Raw genomic sequence first — 24,258 nt, 5'->3', positions numbered from 1 at the left:
TTTTCCCCCTCCCCAGAAAAAGATCATTCAGAAGTTTATCAGAATTAAAAGATGCTGTCTTGGACCAGTATTCAGTGTGGGGAAACAAATTTGGAGTATTGCTTTTTCTGTATTCTGTGTTACTGACAAAGGTTTGTTGAAGAAGATACTTCTTCTGTTTTTTATTAGTTTGAGTTTAGTATTTTTCCTGAGGTGAAGAGAAATTTTATTCTTCATGTTGTTTCTAAATCTCAGAATTAAAATCTCTTATGCTGATAATGAGGAATTGCCTTCTCTTTCTTCACTCATCTGTTACTTAACCACTTTCCAGCTTTCACCCATGATCTTCTGGACTGCGGAGGTTATCAGTAATGTTCTAATTATGAAGAACAGTCAGTTCTTTGGAATTTTATTTTCTTTGATATTAGCAGTTTCTGGCACTTGGCCCCTTAACCCCTTCTGGAAGCTCTTTCTAAACCCCACTCCCTTCTTAACTTACCGGATACATCACTAGTTCTCTTTCTGTAATGCCTCATAATTACATTTTTGCTTATAGCTTCATTTCCATCTTTTCCTGTTGTTTACCTCTTTTATTCTCTCAGCTTACCTTTATGTGGTTAATTCCAACATGTACACTTCCAGTCCTACCCTTTTCCCCCAAATGCCAACCTCACATCTCTAGCAGCCTGTTAAGTCTCAGTTATCCTGCTAGATTTGCTGTATCTGAAATCAGACTTCATTCATTTGACAGATGTTTATTGGGCATTGACTCTGTGCTAGGAACTAAACTTACAATATGGGATACAGTTTTTTTAAATCATTCCTCTTCAGTGTTGTAAACAGACAAAAAACGTGGACACGTTAACAGTTACTTCCATCATGGCAGTGTGTTTTGGTGTTTGTTTGTTGCATGCACAAAGCATGGTGGGAAATAGGTGAAGGGGTGCCAGCGTTCATTTGGTGAGGTCAAGGGCAGACCTTGTATTGTAGGGATCATTTGCTGGATGAGGAGAAGTTTTCTGGACGGAATAGCTGTGGGAGGATATTCCAGGCTGTGGGAACTGCAAGTCTAAAGGCGCACGATTATGCCTTTATAATTGGGGATATAACACACATTTGGGAAACTCTAAGTAGTTCAGTATTAGTGTAGCGCAATGTACCAGAAAGGCAGTTGTGGAAGATGAGACTGGGCATTTACGTAGAAAAGACTCAGAATATGAAGATCCTTGGATACTGTGCAGAAATACTTAAGATTTCCTTTCATGTGGCCAAACTTAGAACAAAACAAAAATTGTGAACAATGGGGTAACGAGATCTTTTTGTTGATAAAAGATTCTTTGAATTGGTATCAGAGTTGTACTGGAGGGGGTTGGTGTGTGGAGTACCAGACTAGAGTCAGGAAAAAATGGAAAAGTAGTTACTGAAATAGGTGAACCTAAGCCAGAGCAGTGACCATGGAAAAGAAAAGGAGCGTGTTTTAAACTTAGAAATTTTAACACATTTAGGAGAATATTTAAGAGAAAGAACTTGAAGTACTTGGTAGTTCATTAGCAGTTGGGGAATGGTAGTCATGGAGGTATCTAAGATGACTGGTTTCTTATGAGTTCATCGTGACCGTTCAGTATTCTCCCAATTTTTTATGCTCAGAAATTTTGATGCCTCCTCTGTCCCTTGTCCTTTACAGCCAATAAAACCATCATGTCTAGTTGTTCTCCTTGAGCTGGTCTTTAAAATGATGAGCCCTTTCTCCCCAGTGATTATGTCATTTGTTCATATTATTCATCATGGCTGTATCATAGTCTGTTTTGTGTAGTTGTTTACAAAGAAGGCCAGTGCAAGATCTCACACTTGTTTGTATCCTTCTGTAATATTTACACAATCATTACTATTTTGATTATTGATTATCATCTCTTTAATTCTTAGAAATGGCCTGTTATCAGATAGAACCAAAGGTTGAAGTTAGGTGAATAGCACAGTGAATGGCAGTTTATCTTTGTCATTTTGGAATTGATGGAGTTAAAATGCCTAGCTCTTCTTGTACTTATCCAGTATCTAGACTTCAGGGATTTGGATGCTCTTTGGGGGGGTTAAAAATATCTGAAAATTGGCTTTCAGGAAAAATAGGAAGCTTCCTGCCCCCCTAGTCTACATTTTATTTTGTCAGTGCACGTTTGAATTACCAATATGTAAGAACACACAATCAGAAGCAAACCTTCCATTTTCTTATGTACCAGATATACCTTTTGTGTATTTAAATTCATATCTTTATTAGCATTCATGTGTGTATGTATTTAGTGCCAATAAGTTTTTTTAATGATCTAAGAAAATACATCAGACGCCTTAGCAGGTATATTAGGTTTGAATACAGTTTCACCTGAAGTTAAGTGAGTGTTAACTTTCGAATACAATAATTTTCTCCTCCCTCCTCTTGAAGCTTAAACATTCTTTTTCTCTCTCTACCCCTTTAACCCACATACCAACATTGGATCTGTTACCTGTTCTTATGTAGGGCCCATGGAAGAAAATAAAAGATTCTTAGACTGACTACTACTCACCATTATCATCTCAAATGCACCCCCCATTTCAAATCTGGGTAATTCTTTGGGAGAAAAGTTAATTAAGTAATTGTGTTTTATTAATTTATAGTATAAATTGATCAGTTTTTAAACTACCATAATTTTCATTTTTAGTTTTTAAAATAAGCCAATGAATTCTTGGTTTCTTTAGGGCATTGAAAACATAAAAAATGAAATTGAAGATTCAAGTGAACCTTTGATAGATCCTGTGTATGGACATGGCAGGTAATTAACTAAAATCTATTATTTCCTCATAGGGACTTCGGTTTTTAGGGACTTGACCTAAGATGAAACACTACTGGGTCAGATGATTTTGTCTGTCAGTGCTAGCAGCATAAAGCCTAGGAACTTGAGCAGTCTTATGCTTTATGCAGTGTTTGCTTTAGGTATGAAGCGTTAATTTCCACTTTAGGTTTATGTGTGCATTGGATTTATTATAGGAAATATTTTGTTTTAAGATGACACTGGGGATATTTTAACAAATTCTGCTTAATATTCTGTTCATGAAATTTTCTAATAGATGAAATTTACTCATTTCGACTTAGAAATAAGTATACCCTTATTTGTAAATGCTTTCCTGCTTGGGTGAAAAAAGATTTTTATTTATTTTTCTCTGAGAATACCCTCCCTCTCAAGCTCTTTATAGCTATTTGTAGTAAAATTAATAACACAGTGATCGATTGTTAACTCACTCTAAAACATAAGTCCTTTTCTTGAGATCTTTCTGCCTCAGAGGTTAAAATTCACGTATCTTCCATCAAACACAAATTTTACAATTACATCTGTATTTTTTAAGGCGATTATAAATATTAAGTAAAGTGTTAGTCTAAGTATCATTTTTTTTCATCCATTTAAATGTGATGTCTTGGATAAAGTTGTTAAGTTTATATGCACATGTAGAACAATAGATACGATTGCGGTGATACAGCAGGTGACACATTTAGCAAGGTGGTTGTTCAGCAAAGTACATAAAATGAGAACTATAAGGTTTCTCTCTAACTTGGTTTTCTAAACAATATAATTTAATGTAAAAAGTCATTATTTTATGCCTTACCTTAGGAATCATTTGTTTTGAATATTAGTGTATTCATATTTTAATTACTTTTTAATTTTTATTAATAGCCAAAGTTTAATTAACCTCCTTCTAACGGGACACGCAGTTTCTAACGTATGGGACGGTGATAGAGAATGCTCAGGAATGAGTAAGTATGTTCTTCATTGTGTTTATCTCGTTTATGATTAATAGTTCACTAGAATACAGTTGATGGTTAATTAATCTGTTTAGTGGCTCTGCATTACTTAGAGGTTAAGATAAATGCTTTGTTATAGGAGAATCCCTTACAGTTTTCAAGGTGCTGTAACGTGAAGAGCATAGACTTTGGAGGCAGACAAACTTGGGTTCAAATCCCAAGTGTATGACCTGAGTCAAGTTACTTCTCAAGCCTTTAGTTTTCTCTAGTATAAAACTAGGATTGTAGGACTTCTTTAGAAAAAGTAATAAATAGTCCTCTTAGTATACGTAGAGTTAGTACATATTTATCCAGTGGTATCTGTGAGTCTGGAACACTATTGCATTTTGCTTGAAATTGAGAATTACAAGTATTGTGATTTGAAATATTTGCTTTAAGAGACTAGTGGGTTTTTTCCAGTATTACTTTTAATGTTCGTAATTTCCTTTAAAATGTGGGGCACACTTAAGGTTATCCGAGCATTTTAAACCACCATCGCCTCCATTTCTGGCCTTCATCATTTCTTGCCTGTAGCTTCATGTTGTTGCCAGGGATGTTGGCATGAAACCCCTTTGGCCAGGCCGTCCAGTAGGCAGGGCTGACACACAGCCCCGAAGAGATTCCCTTTGGTTTGTTCTTACTCAGTCAGCCTGCTTTCATTTCTACTGAATAACTGCCGTGTGCCTCCTCTTGAAGTATGTGGTACAGAACAGAAAGCATCATGGCTCCTGTGGTTCACAGGGAAATTTATTTTTTCTTCTATAGTTAGATAAAACTGTCACCAAATGACGGAAGCAAAGATTATGATTGAGAAAATAATAGTTACTGCTTTTTGCTCCCATTTAAATGAGTGAATCTTGATCTTAAATTTGAAGTGCTCTCAAATTTTAGAAAGACACATAGTTAACAGAAACATGAAAGAATACAATATTAAGGGAAAAAAATCAGTAAAAATTAATGAATTTCAAAATTAAAAAGCACCATAACACAATCCAGCCCTTCATTTTACTGTTTAAGAAATTTAAGAGCTACCCTTCTTTCCTACGTTAGATAATATATGCAAAATTATCTGAGTGATGAGGTTAGAATTAGAACCTAATTTAGGTGATTTCTGGTAAAATTCACTGACAGAAAAAGTAGCCAGGTTATCTTGCTCTATTTTTTTTTTTTTTTTGGTAATTGAGCCCATCGCCCATCCTATTCTTGAGCCCTCATTCTGATTGATAGCTGAAAGTATTTAATCCTGCTGGTTAGAGGCTCTTCTTCATGCTGTGTACTTCCTTTACAGGATATTGGTCAATTATTCCAGTTTAGGTTCTTGATGTGTACTAATTCATCCTTTTCTGTTTCTTGAAATATTAGCTTTCAAAGCTGTTGTCTTGCTGTGGATTTTTTTAAAAGTATAGTTTAAATATCAAAACTAAGCAATAACTTTGAAATAATTATCTTGGAAAAGAAAATAGGCAGGGTATATTTCTTGCATTTTCCCTTAATCGTTAGGAATGTTGACTTAAGGTTGAATCTGATTTCAGTCACCAAACTTAAAATAAAAATCCATACATTCATTCAGCATTTATTAGATACTTTTCTGTCTGACAACATGGGAGGAGGTTGTGATATATGTAATATACAAAGAAAAATTATAATTAAAGAGTTACTAGTTTTATAAATCTTTAGGCGAGCTGCTTTACTTCTCTTGGCTAATAGGGAGGTATATCTTCCTCAAAGGGTTGTTAGATTGTAAAGACTAAGATTAAATTTCTAAAATGCCTCAGCTGGCCCATGGGAAGAACTTGGCTTTCCCTCAAAAGAGGAAAACAGGAACATGCACACAAATAACTATAATGCGAGGTAAAACGAAGCATGTTGAAATAAAGTGTTACACAATTCAGGGGAAGGAGAAAACCTTTGGGATAGGTGGAGAGCCATAAAGTAAGAGTTACCCTTTTAATGGGGCCACGTGGAATGAGAGAGAGGGAAAATATAGGTTGTGTCTCTAGGAACAGGGAGACAGATGAGTCTGATTAGAGCAGTGTATCTTAATCCCGACCCTGTGTTATCACTTAGGGTGCCTAAGAGTAAGTCAGTGCTCAGGCCCCAGCTGAGAATAAATAAAGAAATTAGAATTTCTAGGTAGTGGGGTCTGGACGTGGATCATTTTAAAATTACCCCTAGATGAGTTTAATGTGCAGCCAGGTTTGAGGAGACAAGAGAATTGGCTTCTGTGAAGGAGACAGTGGGAGGGAAGATCGCAAACGTAGGGCTGGGTAAGAACCCAGAGGATCTTGATTTGAAGAAGTTTAAACATTAGCTGGCAGACGTTACGAAGAGAGCCATTGAAGATATTTAAACAGAGCAATAACGTAAGACACAAGGTAAGAACACTAATCTGTCAGCTTGTAGAATGCATTGGAATGGGATGGGATGACAAGTCGAAAGCTATAGCACATAGTCAAGACAGCTGGGAGGTAACGAGATGAAATAGGCATGGCAGAGGAAGAGAAACAGAGCCACTAGGATTTAGGTACTTTGTGCTAAGCAGTATGTTTTGAATATGTATCTTCTCAACCTCAGTATATACAGGTAAGAAAACTGAGGCTCAGATAATTTAGTAATCCGCCCAGTGTCCAACAGCAGGCATACACAGCTTTTGACCATAGCCAAGGCCTGCACTCAGTCCCGCGTAGTACATTCTCCTCCTGGACCACTCTTCCTCTGTGAAAGAGCCTACAGGAAAGTAGAATTTGTAGAATTCAGCCATGATTTAGACAGATGAGGGTAAGGTACAAATAACCAGTAGGTTTTCAAATAAAGTTTATGAATAAATGAACACGGGAAAGAAACATCATGGGAAGTCAGCTTTAAGTCACTGTGTATGTGTTGGTGACAGAAAACAATCCTTTTCCTCAAGTATTTCATTTTCTTTAAAGAGCAGTTACAACTGTTGACGATTGTTAAGAACGCCCATTATGCAGCAGTGACACACATTATCTTAACGCCAAGCTCTGTTCTTAGTATTTAATGACTGTCTCTTTTTTTTTCCATTTTCTCACTTCGTTCTTATAACTACTCTATGAAGGTCATAGAATAAAGGAAAGTAAGGCACCGAATTAAGTATCTTGCTTCATCCATACAGTTTAGTAAACAGCAGAGCTGGGATTTCAACCACAGTAGTCTGGTTCCCTGCAACCAGCATACTTAATCATCATGATATACAGCCTCTTAAACTATACTTAACAGAGTCTTCAGTGTGAAAATAAATATGTAGGATGATGTGGAAGAAGTTGTTTTATTAAGTTTCACAGTAGCCCTGAGAGATAGTTATTTGCCTCATTTATGGAGGGAAGCTGAGATTGAGAATTTAATCCAAAGATTTTTGTCCATGACACAGAGTTAGTGAATGAGCTGTGCTGTATCCCTCAATCAAGGCGAATGAGGGCTAGGGGGAGGCTATGAATTTAGCAATTAAAAGAGCAATTGAGATAGAGGCCATATCATAGGGAGTAAATATTTTAGCAATGTAAGCAAGGAAATTTTGCTGGTGAAAGGATGGAAACAGGAGTTCACTGCCTGGTCAAAATAAGGCCAAGAGATGGTATACACAGGTATAGTTTTAAGGGATAGAAGTCACCTAAATTGTTTGTTAGAAAGGGAACTGCTTTTAATAGGAGAGATAGTAAATGGAGTCAAGAGTAACAGTGACCTTGGAAAGATGCACAGTTCTTCTAAAACAGGAAGAAAGACTGTGTTGAGAAAAGAAAAAGGCATTTTGAAATATGCAAGATTTGAATTGGGAGAACTCTTGAGAGTTTGAAGTTGCTGAGAATGAGTGGACAGAAAGTTAGAGGCATATAAAGGAGAGAAAGAGTTTGAATCAACTGCTGTAAGAAGGAATATAAAGATGGATTATGAAAGAAGTTTTTAAATGTGCAATCAGAATTAAGAGCTGAGATGAGGTTACATAGAATTATTTAGAGTGGATCTAACCAGTAAAGCTTATAATTAGGCTTTTTCCTAGCAATAATCATCAATCTGGCAGTGGGAAAGAAAATGGACATTACGTGTTTATCCAGGAAAGGCCAAGAAGTTTCAATGAAAGATAAATGGGCAGTTTTCTCACCTTTATTTATACAGGGTATCAATGCTTGATCTGTCATATATGTAGTAAACATTTTTTCCCCAGTTTGTCTTTTGCCCCTAGTTTATTTTTTATGAACGTTTAGATGGTACTACCATTTTTGGCTGTTACAAACAATTCTGCAGTGAACGTTTTTGTATATATCTTTCTGTTCAAATTCAAGTATTCCTGTAGGATAGATTCCTAAAAGCAGAACGTATGTTAACAAAATTTAGGCTTCTGGGTGGTTTTTTTTTTTTTAACTAAGTGGATTTATTGAGATGTAATTCACATACCTTACACATCTCCCATTTAAAATGTACAAGTCACTGGTTTTAGTTATGTTCTTAAGAGCTGTGCAGCCATCACCACGTCAATTTTAGAATGTTTGTATCATCTCCGCAATACCCCTTGAACCCATTAGCAGTCACTTCCCCAAAACCCTTAGCAGCCATAAATCTGCTTCCTGTCTCTGTAGGTTTGCCTGTTCTGGACATTTCTGGTAACAGAATCATGTCTTTAATATCTGGTCTTCCGTACCAGCTTCTTTCACTTAGCATAATTTTCAAGCTTCATCCATGTTTTAGCATGTGCCAGCACTTCACTCCGTTTTATTGAACAATATTTCATTGTATGCTTTATACCACGTTTTCTTTTTTCGTTCATCAGTTGATGGACATTTGGCTTGTTTCCACTTGGTTGTGATGAGTAATGTGGTTAGGAACATTTATGTACAAATGTTTGTGAGAATATGTTTTTATTTTTCTTTAGCATCTTCCCAGGAGTGAAAATCCTGGGTCATATGATAATTCTGTGTTTATTTAACCTTTTAAGGAACGCTTGTTCAACTTTGATAGATAATGCCAGTTACCTTCTAAAATTTGCTTTACCAACTGGAGAAGTATGAACTTATGCTTCCAGCATGTAGGAGAGTTCCTGTTTTTCTGCATAGTGGCCAACACTCAGAGCTCTCCATCTTTAATATTTTGTCCATCAGTTTATTGACACCTGGTAGCTTGTTTTGATTCATGTTTCTCTGATTCCTAGTGAGGCTGCAGTTGACCATCTTTTCATAATGTTTCTCAACTTTCAGTGTTTCTTCTGGGAATTGTCTCTTTCTATTTTTTGGCATTTTTGGGGGAGAGGTTATTTATTTTCTTTTATTTACAATTTCTAGGGATGCTTTATAAATTCTTCGTTCTTTGTGTGTTAAATCTGTGTTGCAAATATTTTCTCTCAGCCTTTTCTGTCTCCTTTAACTTTGCCACTGGTATCTTTTATATACCAAAGCTTTTCATTTTTATGAGATTAAATCATTTGATCTCTTCTGTTATGGCGTTTGTTTTTAAATTTTTTCCTTGTATCTGTTTTATGTTTCTCCTACCCAAGATTAAAACTAATACTCTCTAGTATTTTCTTCAAATGCTTTTGTAGATGTTATTTTTCTTTTAATGTTCAGCTCGTTAATCCATCTGGTTATTTATTTATGAGTGGTATGAAGTAGGGATCTACCTTTTTACTTTTTCCCAAAGAATTTCCTAATTCCAGTCAGTTCTCCACAGATATGAAACACCTGCTTTATCAAATAACAGATTTTCCCATAGGTATGAGTCATTTTTTGGAGTCTTCTATTCCACCAATCTATTTGTGAGTTCTTATGCCAAAACTACACTGTTACATAGTTATATAATACACTTTGGTATTTATTAGCACGTTCCCTAATATTTTACTTTTTCAAATTTATCATGGTCTTTTCCATACTATCTATTCCAATTAAATGCTTTTCCAGCTTTTTAATTTCTAGTTTTAAGAAACCTCTAAACATTTTGCTTGAGCTTACAGTAAATTTGTGTATTATTTTAGAGAAGTGACATCTTTACAATATTAGGTCTTCCCATCTAGATAGTTTTTTATATCTTTAAATGAAAGTATATATTTTTGATCATATAGTTCTTGAATTCATGTACGTTATTCTACCTCAGTTATTAAAACTAGCTTTTGCTTCTGCCATAGAGTACAAATAAAACTGCAATAGAACTAATCACTGAATTCATTCTTGCCCACGCCTCAGTCCTTCGCAGTAACTAGCCTGGTATTTTAAACAGTAAATCAGATCATGATATTCTCTCACTTAAAACCATTCAATAGCTGGCTTCCCCATGCACTTAAAATAAAATCCAAACTTCTTAGCAGGGTCTTAAAATCCTTTTGTGGTCTGGCCCCTATTAACCTGCCAGAGATCTTCATTTTTACTGTTGCCTGTATTTTGAGCTGAGGTTTTCTTTGATTTTATTTTCCCATAGATCAGTCTTCCCATGGCCTCCTTTCTTTCATAAACGAATCCCATAGCGTTTGCGTACCCTCTCTTTTTGTATGTATTGTACATTTATTGCTTTCGTATGTTTATTTGATGATTATTTTTATTTTAATGTTTTCTTCATTTTATGGGATAGAAATAGAGTCAGGTCTTATAAATCAGAAACCCACATTCTTCGTTTCTTTTTTCTTTTGATATAAATCACTATGGCAGTCCTTCCAGGCATAGTTAATTGAAAGCTGATAGACTCAAGATACATAGACAGTACGAGAATCTAAACTCTGAAGATTAAGATCATTTTGAAATTTTCATATTTTTAAGTAGTTAATGTGAATTGCAGTTAGTGGCCAGGTGCTATACAAATTTGAAATGTATTTGGTTTATCAGAATTTATGTGAGGAAAGGTCAGAAGTGCTCCTTTTCTCCAAATTCTATTAGTTGTAAAAATATATTAAGTTAGCTGGAACTAAGTTGCCAGACAAAATGCAGGACTCCCATTTAAATTTGAATTTCAAATAAACAATCATTTTTAGTGTAAGTATGTCCCGTTCAGTATTTGGAATATACTTATACTGAAAAATTATATTTTGTATCTGAAATTTATATTTAACTGGGCATCTTTGTTTTTATTTGCTAGATCTGGCAACCCTGGCTAGACACCAATTCTCTAGCAACCTGACTTCTCAGCAATTCGACAGACAGCTAATAAGGGGGTTTTAAAAAGCTCCTCACTTCAAAAATAGATTTCACAAAGTTTATGGCTCAGATGGCATGTACCTTTACCTATAAGTGAGACAACCAAGCCTTTTTCTGTATTGTATTGCTTTTTGTTTTAGGTAATCTAACATCCTTCAAGTCCTTTTTTTCTTTTTTCCTCCATATTTTTAACTATAGATTCTTTACCTTACTTACTCAAGGACCCTACATAATCTCACCCCAGCTTAAGTTTTCAGCCATCATGAACCTGTGCTTGAACAGAATCATGCTACTTGCTTTCATTTCTTTGTTCATGCCGCTCCCTGTGCCTGAAGACCTGTATCCCTCGCGTCTGTGCCTGTCCAGTCCTTCAGCTCGCACTTCGTGTGCCCTCCCTTCCCCGGGGCACTCCCTGACTCCCACAGCTGCGGGTCATCCATCCTGCCTCTGAGCACTTTGCCCTCATGGCACTTACCACATTCTACTTTGGTTTTTTTGGAGGGGGCGGAGGGGTTGAATTTTTTTAACTGTAGTAAGAGCATTTAACGTGAGATCTATCCTGTAACGAATTTTTAAGTTTGGTATTAACTGTAGGTACAAGATTGTGTAGCAGATCTTTACGACTTATTCGTCTTACATCACGGAAAGTCTCTGTCTGTGGAACAGCAGTTCCCCACCCCATCTCCTCCTCCCAGCTCCTGGCAAAACCACCCTTGTACTCTCGGCTTCTAGGAGTTTGACTATTTTAGAAACCTCGTTTAAGTGGAATCATGCAGTATTTCTCCTTCTGTGACTGGCATATGTCGCTTAGCATAAGGTCCTCGAGGTTCATACATGTGCACATGTAAGAAGATTCCCTTCTTTTGTAAGCCTGAGTGATACTCCATTGTATGGATATTGCATCCATTCATTTGTTGCTAGACACTTAGGTTGTTTCAGTTTCTCAGCTATTGTGAACAGCGCTGCAGTGAGCATGGGAATGCAGATATCTCTTTGAGATCCTGATTTCATTCTTTTGGACTAAATACACCGAAGTGGAACTGTTGGATCATATGGTGGTTCTATTTTTAATTTTTTTGAGGAACCTCCATCCTGTTTTCCATTTTAGATCCCCACCAACAGTGTACAAGGATTCAGATTCTACACACCCTCCCCAGCATTTATCTTTTGTGTTCTTGAGAATGGTTAGCCTAACATTGAGGTTTCAGTTTGCACCTCTCTGATGATCAGTGATGTTCAGCATCTTTCCATATACCGTTGGCCATTTTATGTATTCTTTAGAGAAATGTCTAAGTCCTTTGCCCAGATTTTTTTGTTTTGGCGTCTTGTTTTGCTTTCTGGGTTATTTGGTCTTTTGCAGCTGAGTTGTAGGAGTTCCTTATATATTGTGGATATTAACCCCTCATCAGATACATGGTTTGCAGAGAGGCTCTTTGCTTCTTCATCTTCATATTCCCAGTGGTACCTTTGTATTCCTGCACTGTGCTTAGCATTGTTCTTTTTCATACTCGGCACCCAGAGCATGTTTGTTAAATAAATGTAGTGCAGTTATCTGCTTTCCAAGTCAGCGTCAAGTTTGAAAGGCCCAAGAAGGACTTCTGTAGACACCCTGACAGTAGTGAGAAGTGATAGTTGGGAGTGGAGGAGAAGGCTATAGAAAAGCAAACTCAGGAATACAAAACTTTGCATTTAGGTACAGTGCCACTGACTGAATGGAAAGGTTGGTAGACAATCACCCTGATTAGTCTTAAATGCTAGGCTAAGAAAACGAAGTTAGACAGAAAATTCTGAAATGTAATGACTTAATTATTAGAATTTTCTGCAAATGTAAGCAGACTTCTTTGAGACTTATGAAGTCTCTTATAACTAAATTCTTTAAGTTTTAATATGAGGGTAGTGTATCCTCACTATAATTACAACTTTGTACAATAAATATTCTTAATGATGCACTTTAGCTATCAAAAGAAGATAAAAATTATAAGTACATGTCCTGTTTAAGGAAATAGGAGTTAACACATTTTTAAAAAGCTACCATTCAAACAACATACCTAAACATGTGATTACTGACCTAATCTGAACAATTCATTATTCAAGAATTATGAACAGCTAATTTGCTATATTTAGTAGCATGATATTATAAATATACTATTCTAGACATTTGTTTACAATTCTAAGGAAATAGATGATGTAGTTTCAAGTTGTAACACTAGGTGGTGATAACTGATTTTAGAAATTGAAGTGTGAAAATGTTTCTTAACATGTATCCTTTGAACTTGAAAACATTTAGTGCTGCTTACATTTTGGAAGGAAGAGGAGGAAAAAATTCGAAAGGCTGTGGAGGACCATCGCTGCCTGTTCGGGCTGCTCTTTTTCCTTTGAAGGCTGTAATTCAACAATTCTCAGAATTTTTGGTCTCATGACCTTTACACTATTAAATATAGTGAGGATCCCAAAAAGCTCTCGCTTATTTGGTTTATAGGAAAATAATAATCACTGGGTTTTTTGTTAAAAATTAAGACTGAGAAATTTTAAAAGATGTATTCATTTTAAAATTACTTTAAATATAAATATTTTTAATTTAACTATCTTCCCAAATAAGAAAAAAATTTCGTAAGAAGAGTGACATTGCTTTAAAATTTTGCAAGTCTCTTTAATGTCTAGTTTATTAGCAGACAGCTGGATTCTCATATCTGTTTATAGATTCAATCTGTTGGGAAATAACGTATCAGTTAGCCTCTGGAAAACCCCACTATACACTCATGAGAGTGTAAGAGTGAAAAAGACAATTAACGTCTTTTCATGTAAATCATTTCGGTTTCATGTAGTCTCTAAAAGGGACTTAGGCATCCCTAAGGATCATAACCAAAATTTGGGAACTATCACTATGTCTTCTCTGCCTGTAAGAAGTTTGTGAAAAAATACAAACTCTATGTATACGTGCCTTCTATTAATTTTGAATTTACAAAGCGTAAAGCTTAAGCAACAAGTTCCTGGTTTATACCATCTGGATGTTGTACTTCAGGACACACAGTAAACTATTTACAACAAAAGCAAATACGTTGATATTATTACATTAATTGATAAGAAAAACATAATATCCTAATAGGAAAATGGATGATATATAACCAGATGGTAAAAAGGATGTAGAGTTATATATACATTGTGTTTACAGTGGACATAATTTTTAACCAGAAAAAAACATGCTTTTTAGAAATATGTGTGGACCCAAATTACTATTATAGTGGTACTTGATGTACTTTAGCTGAAAGCTGTAGTCTGAAAAGACTTTATTACCATCACAGTTACATCTCTGATGTGGAATAATCTGTCTTTTCATTTTCTGTGCTTTTTCTATTCTTTCTTACCCATTTCCATGATGTCAACTCTCATCTCTATGCAGGTGATTCCCCAGACTTTACATCCAACCCTAATTTCTCTTCCGTGTTCCTGAGCCTTACTTCTAGTTTTGTATCCATCTCTAGCTAGAAGTCCTAATGGCGCCTCAATCCTAGCTTGTCTAAAACCAAACTCATATTCTCTCTTCACGCCCCTTTAGAACCTACTTCTTCTTAATTCTTTCCCTTAGTTAATCACCATTTATCAAGTTCCCCAGTCTAGAAACCTTTAAGGAAGCTTTGACAAATTCTTCACCCCTTAGATACATTGATTTATCATAGTTCTTTACCATTTCCTCTGCTTCTTGGCCTGGAAAATTCCTACATATGCTACAAGATTCAATTCAGATGTTACCACTTGTGTACGCCTTCCCTAACACAGTAAGCAGATGCTTTAATACAACTATAAGATGTGTGTGTTCATATAAACAGAGAGCACAAGTTTTTCATCTGCCTCCTTTGATAAGCTCTTAGCCTTTGTAAAGCAGTTACTGTGTTCTATTCATCCTTATTTCCCCAGTCTTAAGCATGCTGCTTGTGTTTGTTTATGGGAGAGAGGAATGGTATCAAATGTCCATCAAAAGTTAACATTGAATATAAAGTTTTATAAATACATTTAATGTACATCTGAAGGATCACATTACCCACTACCTAATTTAATGGTATTTTATAATGAGTAGTAGTGTCACGATGACTTGATGTGCACTCCTAACAATAAATATATGCTGAGCTTTAAAGTATAGTTTTGGGTAAAAGTAAAAGTTCTGGTGTAGAGTATATATATATATGTTTACATATATATTTACATTGAAGTGCTTTTCAGATTTATATGCTAATGCAGTGCTAACTTTTTTGTTGCAGAACTTCTTGGTATACATGAACAAGCAGCTGTAGGATTCTTAACACTGATGGAAGCATTAAGGTACTGTAAGGTAAGTTGATTTTTAAGATACTTTGAATGGTTTTTATTCACATGTCCACTGTTGCAGAGAGCATTTTTCTCGTGGGACAACGTATTTTAGCTTACTACAGACAGTGTGTACTCTCAGTTCTTTTCTGGCCACCCTTCCTGAACTGACAGGCTTATCGAGGATGGAGTTAAGCTGGCTGATCATGCTGAGTCTCCTTATTTTTTGAGGCTTGTTCCTTTTTGAGGGTCGGGGGCAGAACCCAGCATGAAATAATTTATAAAAACAGATATCCGTTATCGAATATAAATACAGTTTTGGGGAAACTGAGGGGAAAGAATGCCCTGTTTGTGCCTCACTAACAGTATGCTTCGCTGAAAACACTGATAATACCTTATCAGGCAAAGAAAAAGAATCTGCTAAATGCCTGAAATTCTAACTTGTCTTTTTCATCTGAAAACTGATTTCACACTAGAAAGCAAAATCCAAGCACTTCACAGCATTAAACTCTTTAACACATGTGCTGGAATTAGGAACTGCCATGAAACTCTCATTTTTTGATATATATTTCATAGCTTTCCTGCACATTCTGAAATAACTATTGGATATTCCAAATAGTTTTAAATGGAGTTTAAATCGTTAATGATTTGCGCTTAATAAGATGTTCTGATTTGGGGGAAAGAAGGAAGTAGCTCTCATATTCTTTTCCATTTTAGAATGGTGGTTCCATAGCAGTGGTTGATTATTTTTAGTAACAATAACAGTGCCTTTCTTTCTTTTTTCCTTTCTTCCTTCCTTCCCTTCCTCCCCTCCCTTTCTTTTTTACCAGACAGCATTCCTCTTTCATGACAACAGTTGAACAGGGGTGACAGGGATATGATAATCAAATAGGTGTCATCCTGCCCTTATTCATTAGTAGTAATTGTACTGTCAAACAGTAGCAACTCTTATATTTTCAGTGACTTTAATTACACAAGGTAAAGCTATTCTGAGGAAGCCTAGCGACTGGAGAATCAAACTGCGTCTCCTCCCCAGCACACCCGCAGACGCTCATATTCCTAAAAGTGTGTGTGCACGTAAAAAATGGTGACCACACAGAAGCGGTGGATATGTTACTTAGCTTGATTGTGGTGATCTTTTTACGGTGTGTACATATATCCAGGTATCAAGTTGTACACCTTAAATACATACAATTTTTGTATGTCAAAGATACGTCAGTGAAGCTGTTTTCTAAAAACTGTGGTGTGTGTTTTGCAGACAGATAGGGTGTGAAGATGATATATTTTGAAATCTTCACCCTGTGGCCTTAAGGCCCTGATGGTCTGGATTCTGTCTGTCCTTCCAGAGTTGCGTTGCACTCTCTCCATTGCTGTGCTCCAGCCACGCTGGTCTCCTGTCAGTTTTTCATACACGCCAGGCCCTTTCCTACCTGGTGAGCCTTCGTACTTCCTTCATTTCTGCGTGGAATACTCCAGCTGTTAAATGGATGGCTCACTCTCTCCTTCAGACTCTACTTCAGACTGTGCCTCAGAGACCCTTTCCTGGACCATTCCCTCCGTGACTCTTTCACATTATTTCATAGGAATAATCACTTTGCAGTGATCTTTTTTATTGATTTGGTTATCTTTTTTCTACTCTTGAATTTGTTTTTCTGTTGTCCCTAATGGAATGTGAACTCTTTGAAGGCAGGCACATCGCCCTTCTGGGTACATAGTAGATGCTCAGTCAATACGTGTTGAATGAATGAGCAGACAATTTCGCCAGAATTGTAATTTTCTAAATATGTGCATTTGCTTTTCTTTAACTGTTAGATAGAACAGAGGAATGTCTGTTTTATCCCCAAGATCTTAGTGGGAAGTCATTAGCTGCTGTATATTCTCCTGTTACTCCAGTATTATTGCTCTAGTGCCAACCTAGTGTTACTGCTCTAGTGTTCTAGCGGTAACTGTGGTGTTTTCTAGGTTTAAAGATATTTTTAATGGTGGGATACAGCACGCTGATACTCAGATAGATGAAAGGCAGAACTCTGTGACCTACAGCTCCAAACAAGAGAATGCCAAGAAGAGAATTATACCTGGGGACAAGGCAACAGCAGGCTGCAGCCCTAGGGAGCAGCTTACGTGTGGAAATTGGGATGGAGTTAGCTGGGTTGCCTGGGCTCCCTGTGACCTGGCTGGTTTGAATAGTTTGGGTGAGCTCTGGGCTTGGGAGTTGTCCCTTGTTGTCTGGGGCCTGACTCCAGAGCGATTAGGGCCATGCAGAGTGGCCTGGGGTGAGGAGACATGTCAGGTGTCTGGGGTTTGGACTTAATGAGCTGTCTTTTTTAAGGGAATTGACCAGCCCCCAGTCAGGGCCTCAAAGCTGAGTTAAGACAGCATTAAAGAAACAAAACAAAAACCAAAAAACACTCTCTCTTACACTCTGGTGCTCATCTGTATATAACTGTAGATATCCGTCTGAAAATATATATACATTCACTTATCATCAAACATTTAGAGAAATGGCCTTAAGGGAATAATTGTGTTTGTATTAGTTTTGTGAATCTGAACATCTCCCTGTTCTTTGATAGTGCAGCAAATTGCCCTTTAGAATTGAAATTAACATTTTCATATAATTTTGCTCGTATGTGTTCATTAAGACAAATGAAACAGTCTCTCTCACGGGCTCTCTAGGTGTCTCTCTCTCTCTTTCCCTCTCCTGCCCCTGTATGCGTGCGTGCGCATACTCGCACGTGAGATAAAAGGTGACTCAGTGCTTTTGGCTGTGCACCTTTTAAAAAACTCATACATAACTCATGCATAAAATTCACCATTTTAAAGTGTGCTATTGAGTGGTTTTTCGTATATTCATAGGGCTGTGCCATTATGACCACTATCTAATACCAATATGTTTTCCTCTCTCCAAAAAGATCCTCTAAACCAGGGGTCCCCAAACCCCAGGCCTCACAGCAGGAAGTAAGCGGCGGGCGAGCGAGCAAGCGAGCGACGCTTCATCTGCCACTCCCCACTGCTCCCCATTGCTCGCATTACCGCCTGAGCCATCCGCCCCCGCCCCCATTCCCCCCACTCCCCTGCAACCCCGGTCCATGGAAAAATTGTCTTCCACGTAACCGGCCAAAAAGGTTGGGGACTCCTGCTCTAAACCCTTTAGCTGTCACCTCCTCGTTCCTCCCCAGCCCCTGGCAACTTTCTGTCTCTGCAGTTTTGCCTGTTTTGGACATTTCATTTAAATGGAATCCTACAGTATGTGGCCTTTAGTGTCTGGCTTCTTTTACTTAGCATAATGTTCTCAGTCTTCATTCATGTTTTAACATGTATTAGTACTTCATTCCTTTGTATGACCAAATAATATTCTATTGTGTGATATATCAGTTTATATCAGTTTCATTTTTCTATTTATCAGTTGATGGACATTTGGCTTGTTTCTGATTTTTGACTATTACGCATAATACTGCTATGAACATTAATATATAAGTCTTTAGTGAGCATGTTTTTATTTGTCTTGAGTGTATACCCAGGAGTGAAATTACTTGGTCATATGGTAGTTATATACGTAGCTTTTGGAGGAACTGTCAAACTGTTTTCCAAAGTGGTTGCTCCATTTATGCCTTCTTTTATTTATTTTTCTTATTACAAACACTTCGTGAGCTCAGCACTCATTTACCCTTTGATCCCACTGTTTGTAATTTTATCCTCATGTTTTACTTCTACCTTAAACGCACACACATATATATACACACACACTTTTTCTAAAGGAGAAGTTAAACAGCACCTGAACTTTTCACTGCAAGAGGCAGCGTGATGTAATAGAAAGCTGCCACATGAGGAATTATAAAACCTGAGCTTTAACCCCAGCTCTGTACTAGTTAGCTGTCTGAATTCCGGCGAAGCACGGGTCCTGTGGAGTTCGCAGCTTCCTTATGTAAAGTGGAAGGCCTTGCACTGAACACCTCTAAAATCCCTTCACTCTGAACTGTGACCAGAGCTTTTCCTGTTTCTTTGTCCTTGTGCTGTTAACACTTTTCTCTTGTCCTCAAACCATCCTTCCTCCTCTGCTGGTTCACCACTGCTGTTAGCACATCCGCTCATCCCTCCCTGTCCTCCTAGGTCAAAGATACTAGCTTTACGATCCCCGAATACAAAAGAGTACCCGCCTCTTTCCCATTTCCCTCCTAATGATAGCAGTCAGTTCCAAAGGGTGGTTGAAAGCCGGGCACCAGAGCAGGGCTTTTGGCTGCTTAGGGGCGAATGGTTGGCCCTGACTGCTGCGAGCAGCCACCTGGAATTTTCCAGTTCTAGGGAGTCTGTGTGAGAAAAGAAAATTCAGCACATGTGATTGGTAAGGCTAGTTGTCAGAGTCTTTGTCCATCTAAGAGTGTGGGTGATTCATGTGAACGTGATCCGAGTTCACAAGTCTGTTGAATTTTAAGCTTTTTTTTCTCGGTCACGCACAAAAAAATCATACTCTCAAATTTGGGGTACTGTCATTTTTATATTAAATATATAACCTCGAAGGCAGGCTATAAAGTATAACTTCTTACATATTTTAAAGAGACTTAATACTGTAAAACTTTGAATTTACTTCCTACCATGAAGAATCAAATGACAGGATTCTTTTATATTCTTAAATGTTTGGGAGTGTGTGTTTTGCTTTAGAGAGATTACTGTGTTGCCCCAGGTTCTTTGAAGACAGAATATTCTTAAGGTTTTTCCCCTTATTTATTCATATATCTACTCACTTGTTAATTTATAATTATTTTCCTGATAATTGTTGTCAAGGTTATAGTTTTAGGGTTTGAGGTACCAAGCTGAATTTCTAGAAGTGGTCATTTTATCTAGGATCTTTAGTGAAACCTGAGAATGATTCTTAGAGCTAAACTAATTCTTTTTAGCTGTGTTAAATCTGTATTATTCTTCTAGTGGAAAGGTGTAGTTAAAAACTTAGCCCTGACAGTCTTTATAACATTCCTTTTTTACACTTAGCATTTGACCATTATGGGTAAGGCATTCTGGCACAATCCATTATTCCCTTTCAATATGAATTAGACACTTCAGTTATGCTTCAAATATTCGTTGGCAGATATTTAACAGGCAGTATAAAATTTTCATTTGTGTATTTATTTTGCTACATTTGTTCTAGGTTGGTTCTTACTTGAAATCTCCAAAATTCCCTATTTGGATTGTTGGCAGTGAAACTCACCTCACCGTATTTTTTGCCAAGGTATGCTTATTGCAGGATTTTTTTTTTTTTTTTTTTGTAAGTATGACATCAGGCAAACAAGTAATATAAGTCCATGTTTAGTTTGGATCTTTGTACAGACTTCAGTGTATTCCCACTGTGAAGTGGATTGTTTCAAAATCTAAAAAGTTAATACTAAAGGGCGTACTGTTGTACTGCTTTGGTTTTGGAATCATTTCAGTAAAATCAGTCATGATTTACTTATAATTTCTTTATCTTTTCCAACTTTAGAACTTTGGCTCTTGATTTTTTTCAGAAATCACTTGTGTTATGGTGAAAATAATTGAAATTAAATGTTTTGGTTTACTCTTTTGCAGAGAGGATAAGAATCTAACTTACGTGATATAAAATAGTTTTATTTATAACATCTAGGAAAAAGCATTTTAAAATCTATTAATAGTTCAGTGGTATACAAGTCAGTTGCTCTTTCAGGATGGAATATTTCCTACAGTTTTAGTAGATACAATATTACAATATTGAACTAGATTAAATACATTTGAATATGTTTGTTATAAAGTTCTTGCAACAAAACTGTTGATAAATCCCAGCCTTTATAATATTTCTTTTTCCACAATTGAGTGGTTAAGAGCCTTGAAGTCAGACAGCCTTCGTTAGAATCCCAACCATGCCGCTTCCTAACATGGCTCAGCCTCTTCTCCCATGTCTTTAAAATAGGGTTTAATAATAGTGCCTTGCTCTTAGGATTGTTGTCAGGCTTAAATATTAAACAATTAGCAGTACCTAGTACAAGTTAAATGCCCAGTATATCTTAGCTGTTGTCATCATCATCATTGCCGTTTTCATTATTCTACATTTATTAAACATTTCTGGTATGCCTACATAGAGTTGCTAGATGTTGGACTAAAGGAAGAAAATATATAATTATATTTTTGATGTTTCTTAATTCTGTTGCACTTTCCTGATTACTCAACGTGCTTTTTCAGCTTGTACTTGTTAAAGTACTTTATTTGTTTCTGTAAGAAGTATGAATTGTATAAATTGTACCAAAGACTGAACTGACAGTGCTAAGTTTTGTGGATCTATTTCATTATTTATTACTGTATTCACTTTTATTGTGCTGGCAAACATCCAGCTAGTGGATTTAGTGAAAGAAACATACTTACCTTTCCTTAAACAGGGAAAGCTATAAAATACAACCGTAAGAGTACAGACCATACTGATTTGTTACATTTCGTCTGACGGCTTTTGCTATATATTTTCCTCCTGAAGTAGAGAGGAAGAAGTTAAAAGCAAATGTAAACTACAGAACCTAAACAACTAATTCCTGCCTGTGAGGATTTCATCATTTGACTCATTTTAGTGTCAAGTGTTATAAATTTCCAGAAAAGGAAATCAATTCCAATTCACATACAGAAATGTATTTTCAAGCCAATTATTATTTTTATCACCAACCCTATTCTTTAACATTAGGAAAACTAATAAATTCTATCAAACTATATGTGTCAAATATAAAAGATACTAAGATAAAAATATTTTAAACCTTAAATTTTATGATTGATATTTAAGAAATGATTTTGTTGTCAAAACAGCAGAAGAGGTTTCACGGGAGGTTAATAGAAGGAACAGTGTCACTTGCGCTATGTAAATATGCAGACATTTTGTTTTCAAACATCGAAATGTTAGGTATGTTGAGAGAGTCATGGGAGTGAATGATACCCACCTTTCTATGGAGTAGACACTCCTTACCTACCTGTTCTGGTATTCTTTGTTGTTCCCATAGCAGTGGGTCCATTGTGCTGTTGCATTTATCACATGATGCACCGTTGCTACTACCCGCGCCTTTCTTTGCATGGCCCGTGGTCAGCAGTGGGGCACGGACTCTCTCATTCATCTTCTTATCCGTAGGCCCCAGCCACTGCATTGAAAAGTGGAATTGAGCCATGAAGTACATAGGAAAACTTTAAAAACCCTGCCACACCAGTTGTGGACCTGACAAAACACACTCAGCGTACACCGTGGATGTCAGTCAGGGTTTTTAAATCTGTCTTCATGTATTTGCATCCTTGAAGCTGCTAATAATCCTGATAGGAAAGTGCACACACACATGAAGTAATTCTAGAAAAGCTTACGTTAAGATTTCAGGTTCTTCTACTGTTATAAATCATAAAGACCAGGTATTCCAAATACCTTATCTCTCTTTTAGAACTCTTAAATTTTGTACTGATTGTTTTGATACTTACCTTTGTGTTTTCCCCATCTGGTATATAGACTGGCACATACTGTAGAGAAATTCATTAGTTTAATGAATAAAGCCTTTGCACGAATTTCCTACAGTTGGGTTCCAGTGACGTTTATATCTTCTAAAAATATGTCCTCATGACTCACTCTGAAGCTTCTTAAAAGCACGGGTACTTCCTTTTCCGTGAATTTTAGCACAATTGAATTTGGATTGCTTGAACGTGTTATCTTTATAGAGTTACAGGTAAAAAAATTTTCCCTTTGAAATAAAGTATTCTAAAGCTGGAAGAACATGTAAATGGTAAATAACATTGATGATACTTGGTAGCATTTACTAGGTCCAATTTTAAGTTTTTTTAAATGAAGCAGTATTTATATAGTCTTTATCATATAGAAAATACTGTCAATTTTGCTTTTCTTTACGTTACAACAAGATCCATTACTTGGTCATTCTTTCTTGGATATTTATGTATTTGCACAAGTAATTTTAGCTATGGCTTTGTTTTTGTTATTCTGTTTGATTTTTGGTTTCTTTGTTTCTGGTAGGTAGGTTCACTTTATGTTCTTGGCCTGAAATGAACAACAGAGTTTTGTTCCCGGCCCCCCACCTGCCCCAGACCTTAATGTGAATGTTTATATCTTTTTCTGTAAAACTGGTGTGTGTGTTTGTCTGGAAATGTATTTTGTGTGCTGATTTCTTTGTCCTGATTACGATGAAGTAAAAAAGCATGTTTTAAGGTCACAGTTTTCAAGGCAGTCTGTAATTTGGCATTGTAAAATGCCTTTGAAAAGCAGTCACCTTCTTCATGTGACTTACACACTGGAGGTGGTAATAGTTGCAGTTCTCTGCCTTCACGTATATACCCATTTGTCAGATATTTACAGGGCATATAATATGTGCCTGATATTATGCAGGGTGCTGTGAATACATGGTAAGGGAAAGGATTAGGCACCTGTTTTTATGGAAGTGTGCATTTTAACGGGGGAGGCATTAATCAAAGAGTCACACTTATAAAATTACATCTGTGATGGATGCTAACAAAACACAGGTCTGTAAAGCTTTAAGGAAGATTAGGAACCTCTCCTTGAGGAATTGATGTTGAATGTGAGCCCTGAGGCATCAGTAAGATGAAACTACAGGGAGAGGGAAAAAAGAGCATTCCCTACTTAAAGAAACAGTTGGAGCAAGCAAACAGCCATAGAAGAAAGGACTGTGGTGTGAACAACGGAGAGGAGAGCAGGAGCGCTGAGAACTGGGGGCGGGACCGGGGGCGGGAGGAGGCTGCAAAGGTAGGCAGCCCATGCGACTCTCTTCTAAGAGTAAGGACCGCCACTAGACTTTAAAAATCGGTGGGAGTAGTTTGGGGGGGAGATATGAAGGAAGGGAGCAGGACTAAAAATGCACTTTGTAAAGATCACTCTGGCCAGTTGTGGAAGACAGACACTGAAGGATATCCTAGGAGTAGGTGAACAAGACTCCCGTAGTCTTCCTGGTGAGCAAAGTGTAGTTTGGTCCAGGGGAATGATGATAGAGATGGATAGAAGTACAGCTTGAACAACACCGGGTTTGAACTGAGCGGGTCCACTTACACACGGATTATTTT

The 24,258-nt window shown here is 36.8% G+C and overlaps 1 protein-coding gene across 3 annotated transcripts in view; it reads left to right on the top strand.

Annotated features, from left to right (window-relative positions):
• MINDY3 (MINDY lysine 48 deubiquitinase 3) overlaps positions 1-24,258 on the top strand; it is a 94,815-nt gene that overhangs the window by 21,663 nt on the left and 48,894 nt on the right. For 2 of the 3 annotated variants that reach the window (XM_060006298.1, XM_060006300.1), the window contains 5 exons: positions 17-131; positions 2,707-2,780; positions 3,678-3,757; positions 15,171-15,241; positions 20,357-20,437. In XM_060006298.1, coding sequence (XP_059862281.1) covers positions 17-131; positions 2,707-2,780; positions 3,678-3,757; positions 15,171-15,241; positions 20,357-20,437 — 421 coding nt within the window. The remainder of the gene's footprint in view (positions 1-16; positions 132-2,706; positions 2,781-3,677; positions 3,758-15,170; positions 15,242-20,356; positions 20,438-24,258) is intronic. The other variant, XM_060006299.1, reaches the window with a different exon arrangement.

Source organism: Delphinus delphis, chromosome 2 (assembly GCF_949987515.2).
Source record: "Delphinus delphis chromosome 2, mDelDel1.2, whole genome shotgun sequence".
NCBI classification, from domain to species: Eukaryota; Metazoa; Chordata; class Mammalia; order Artiodactyla; family Delphinidae; genus Delphinus; species Delphinus delphis.
The sequence above is the reverse complement of the archived record's forward strand: the minus strand, read 5'-3'. Positions and strand labels throughout refer to the sequence as shown.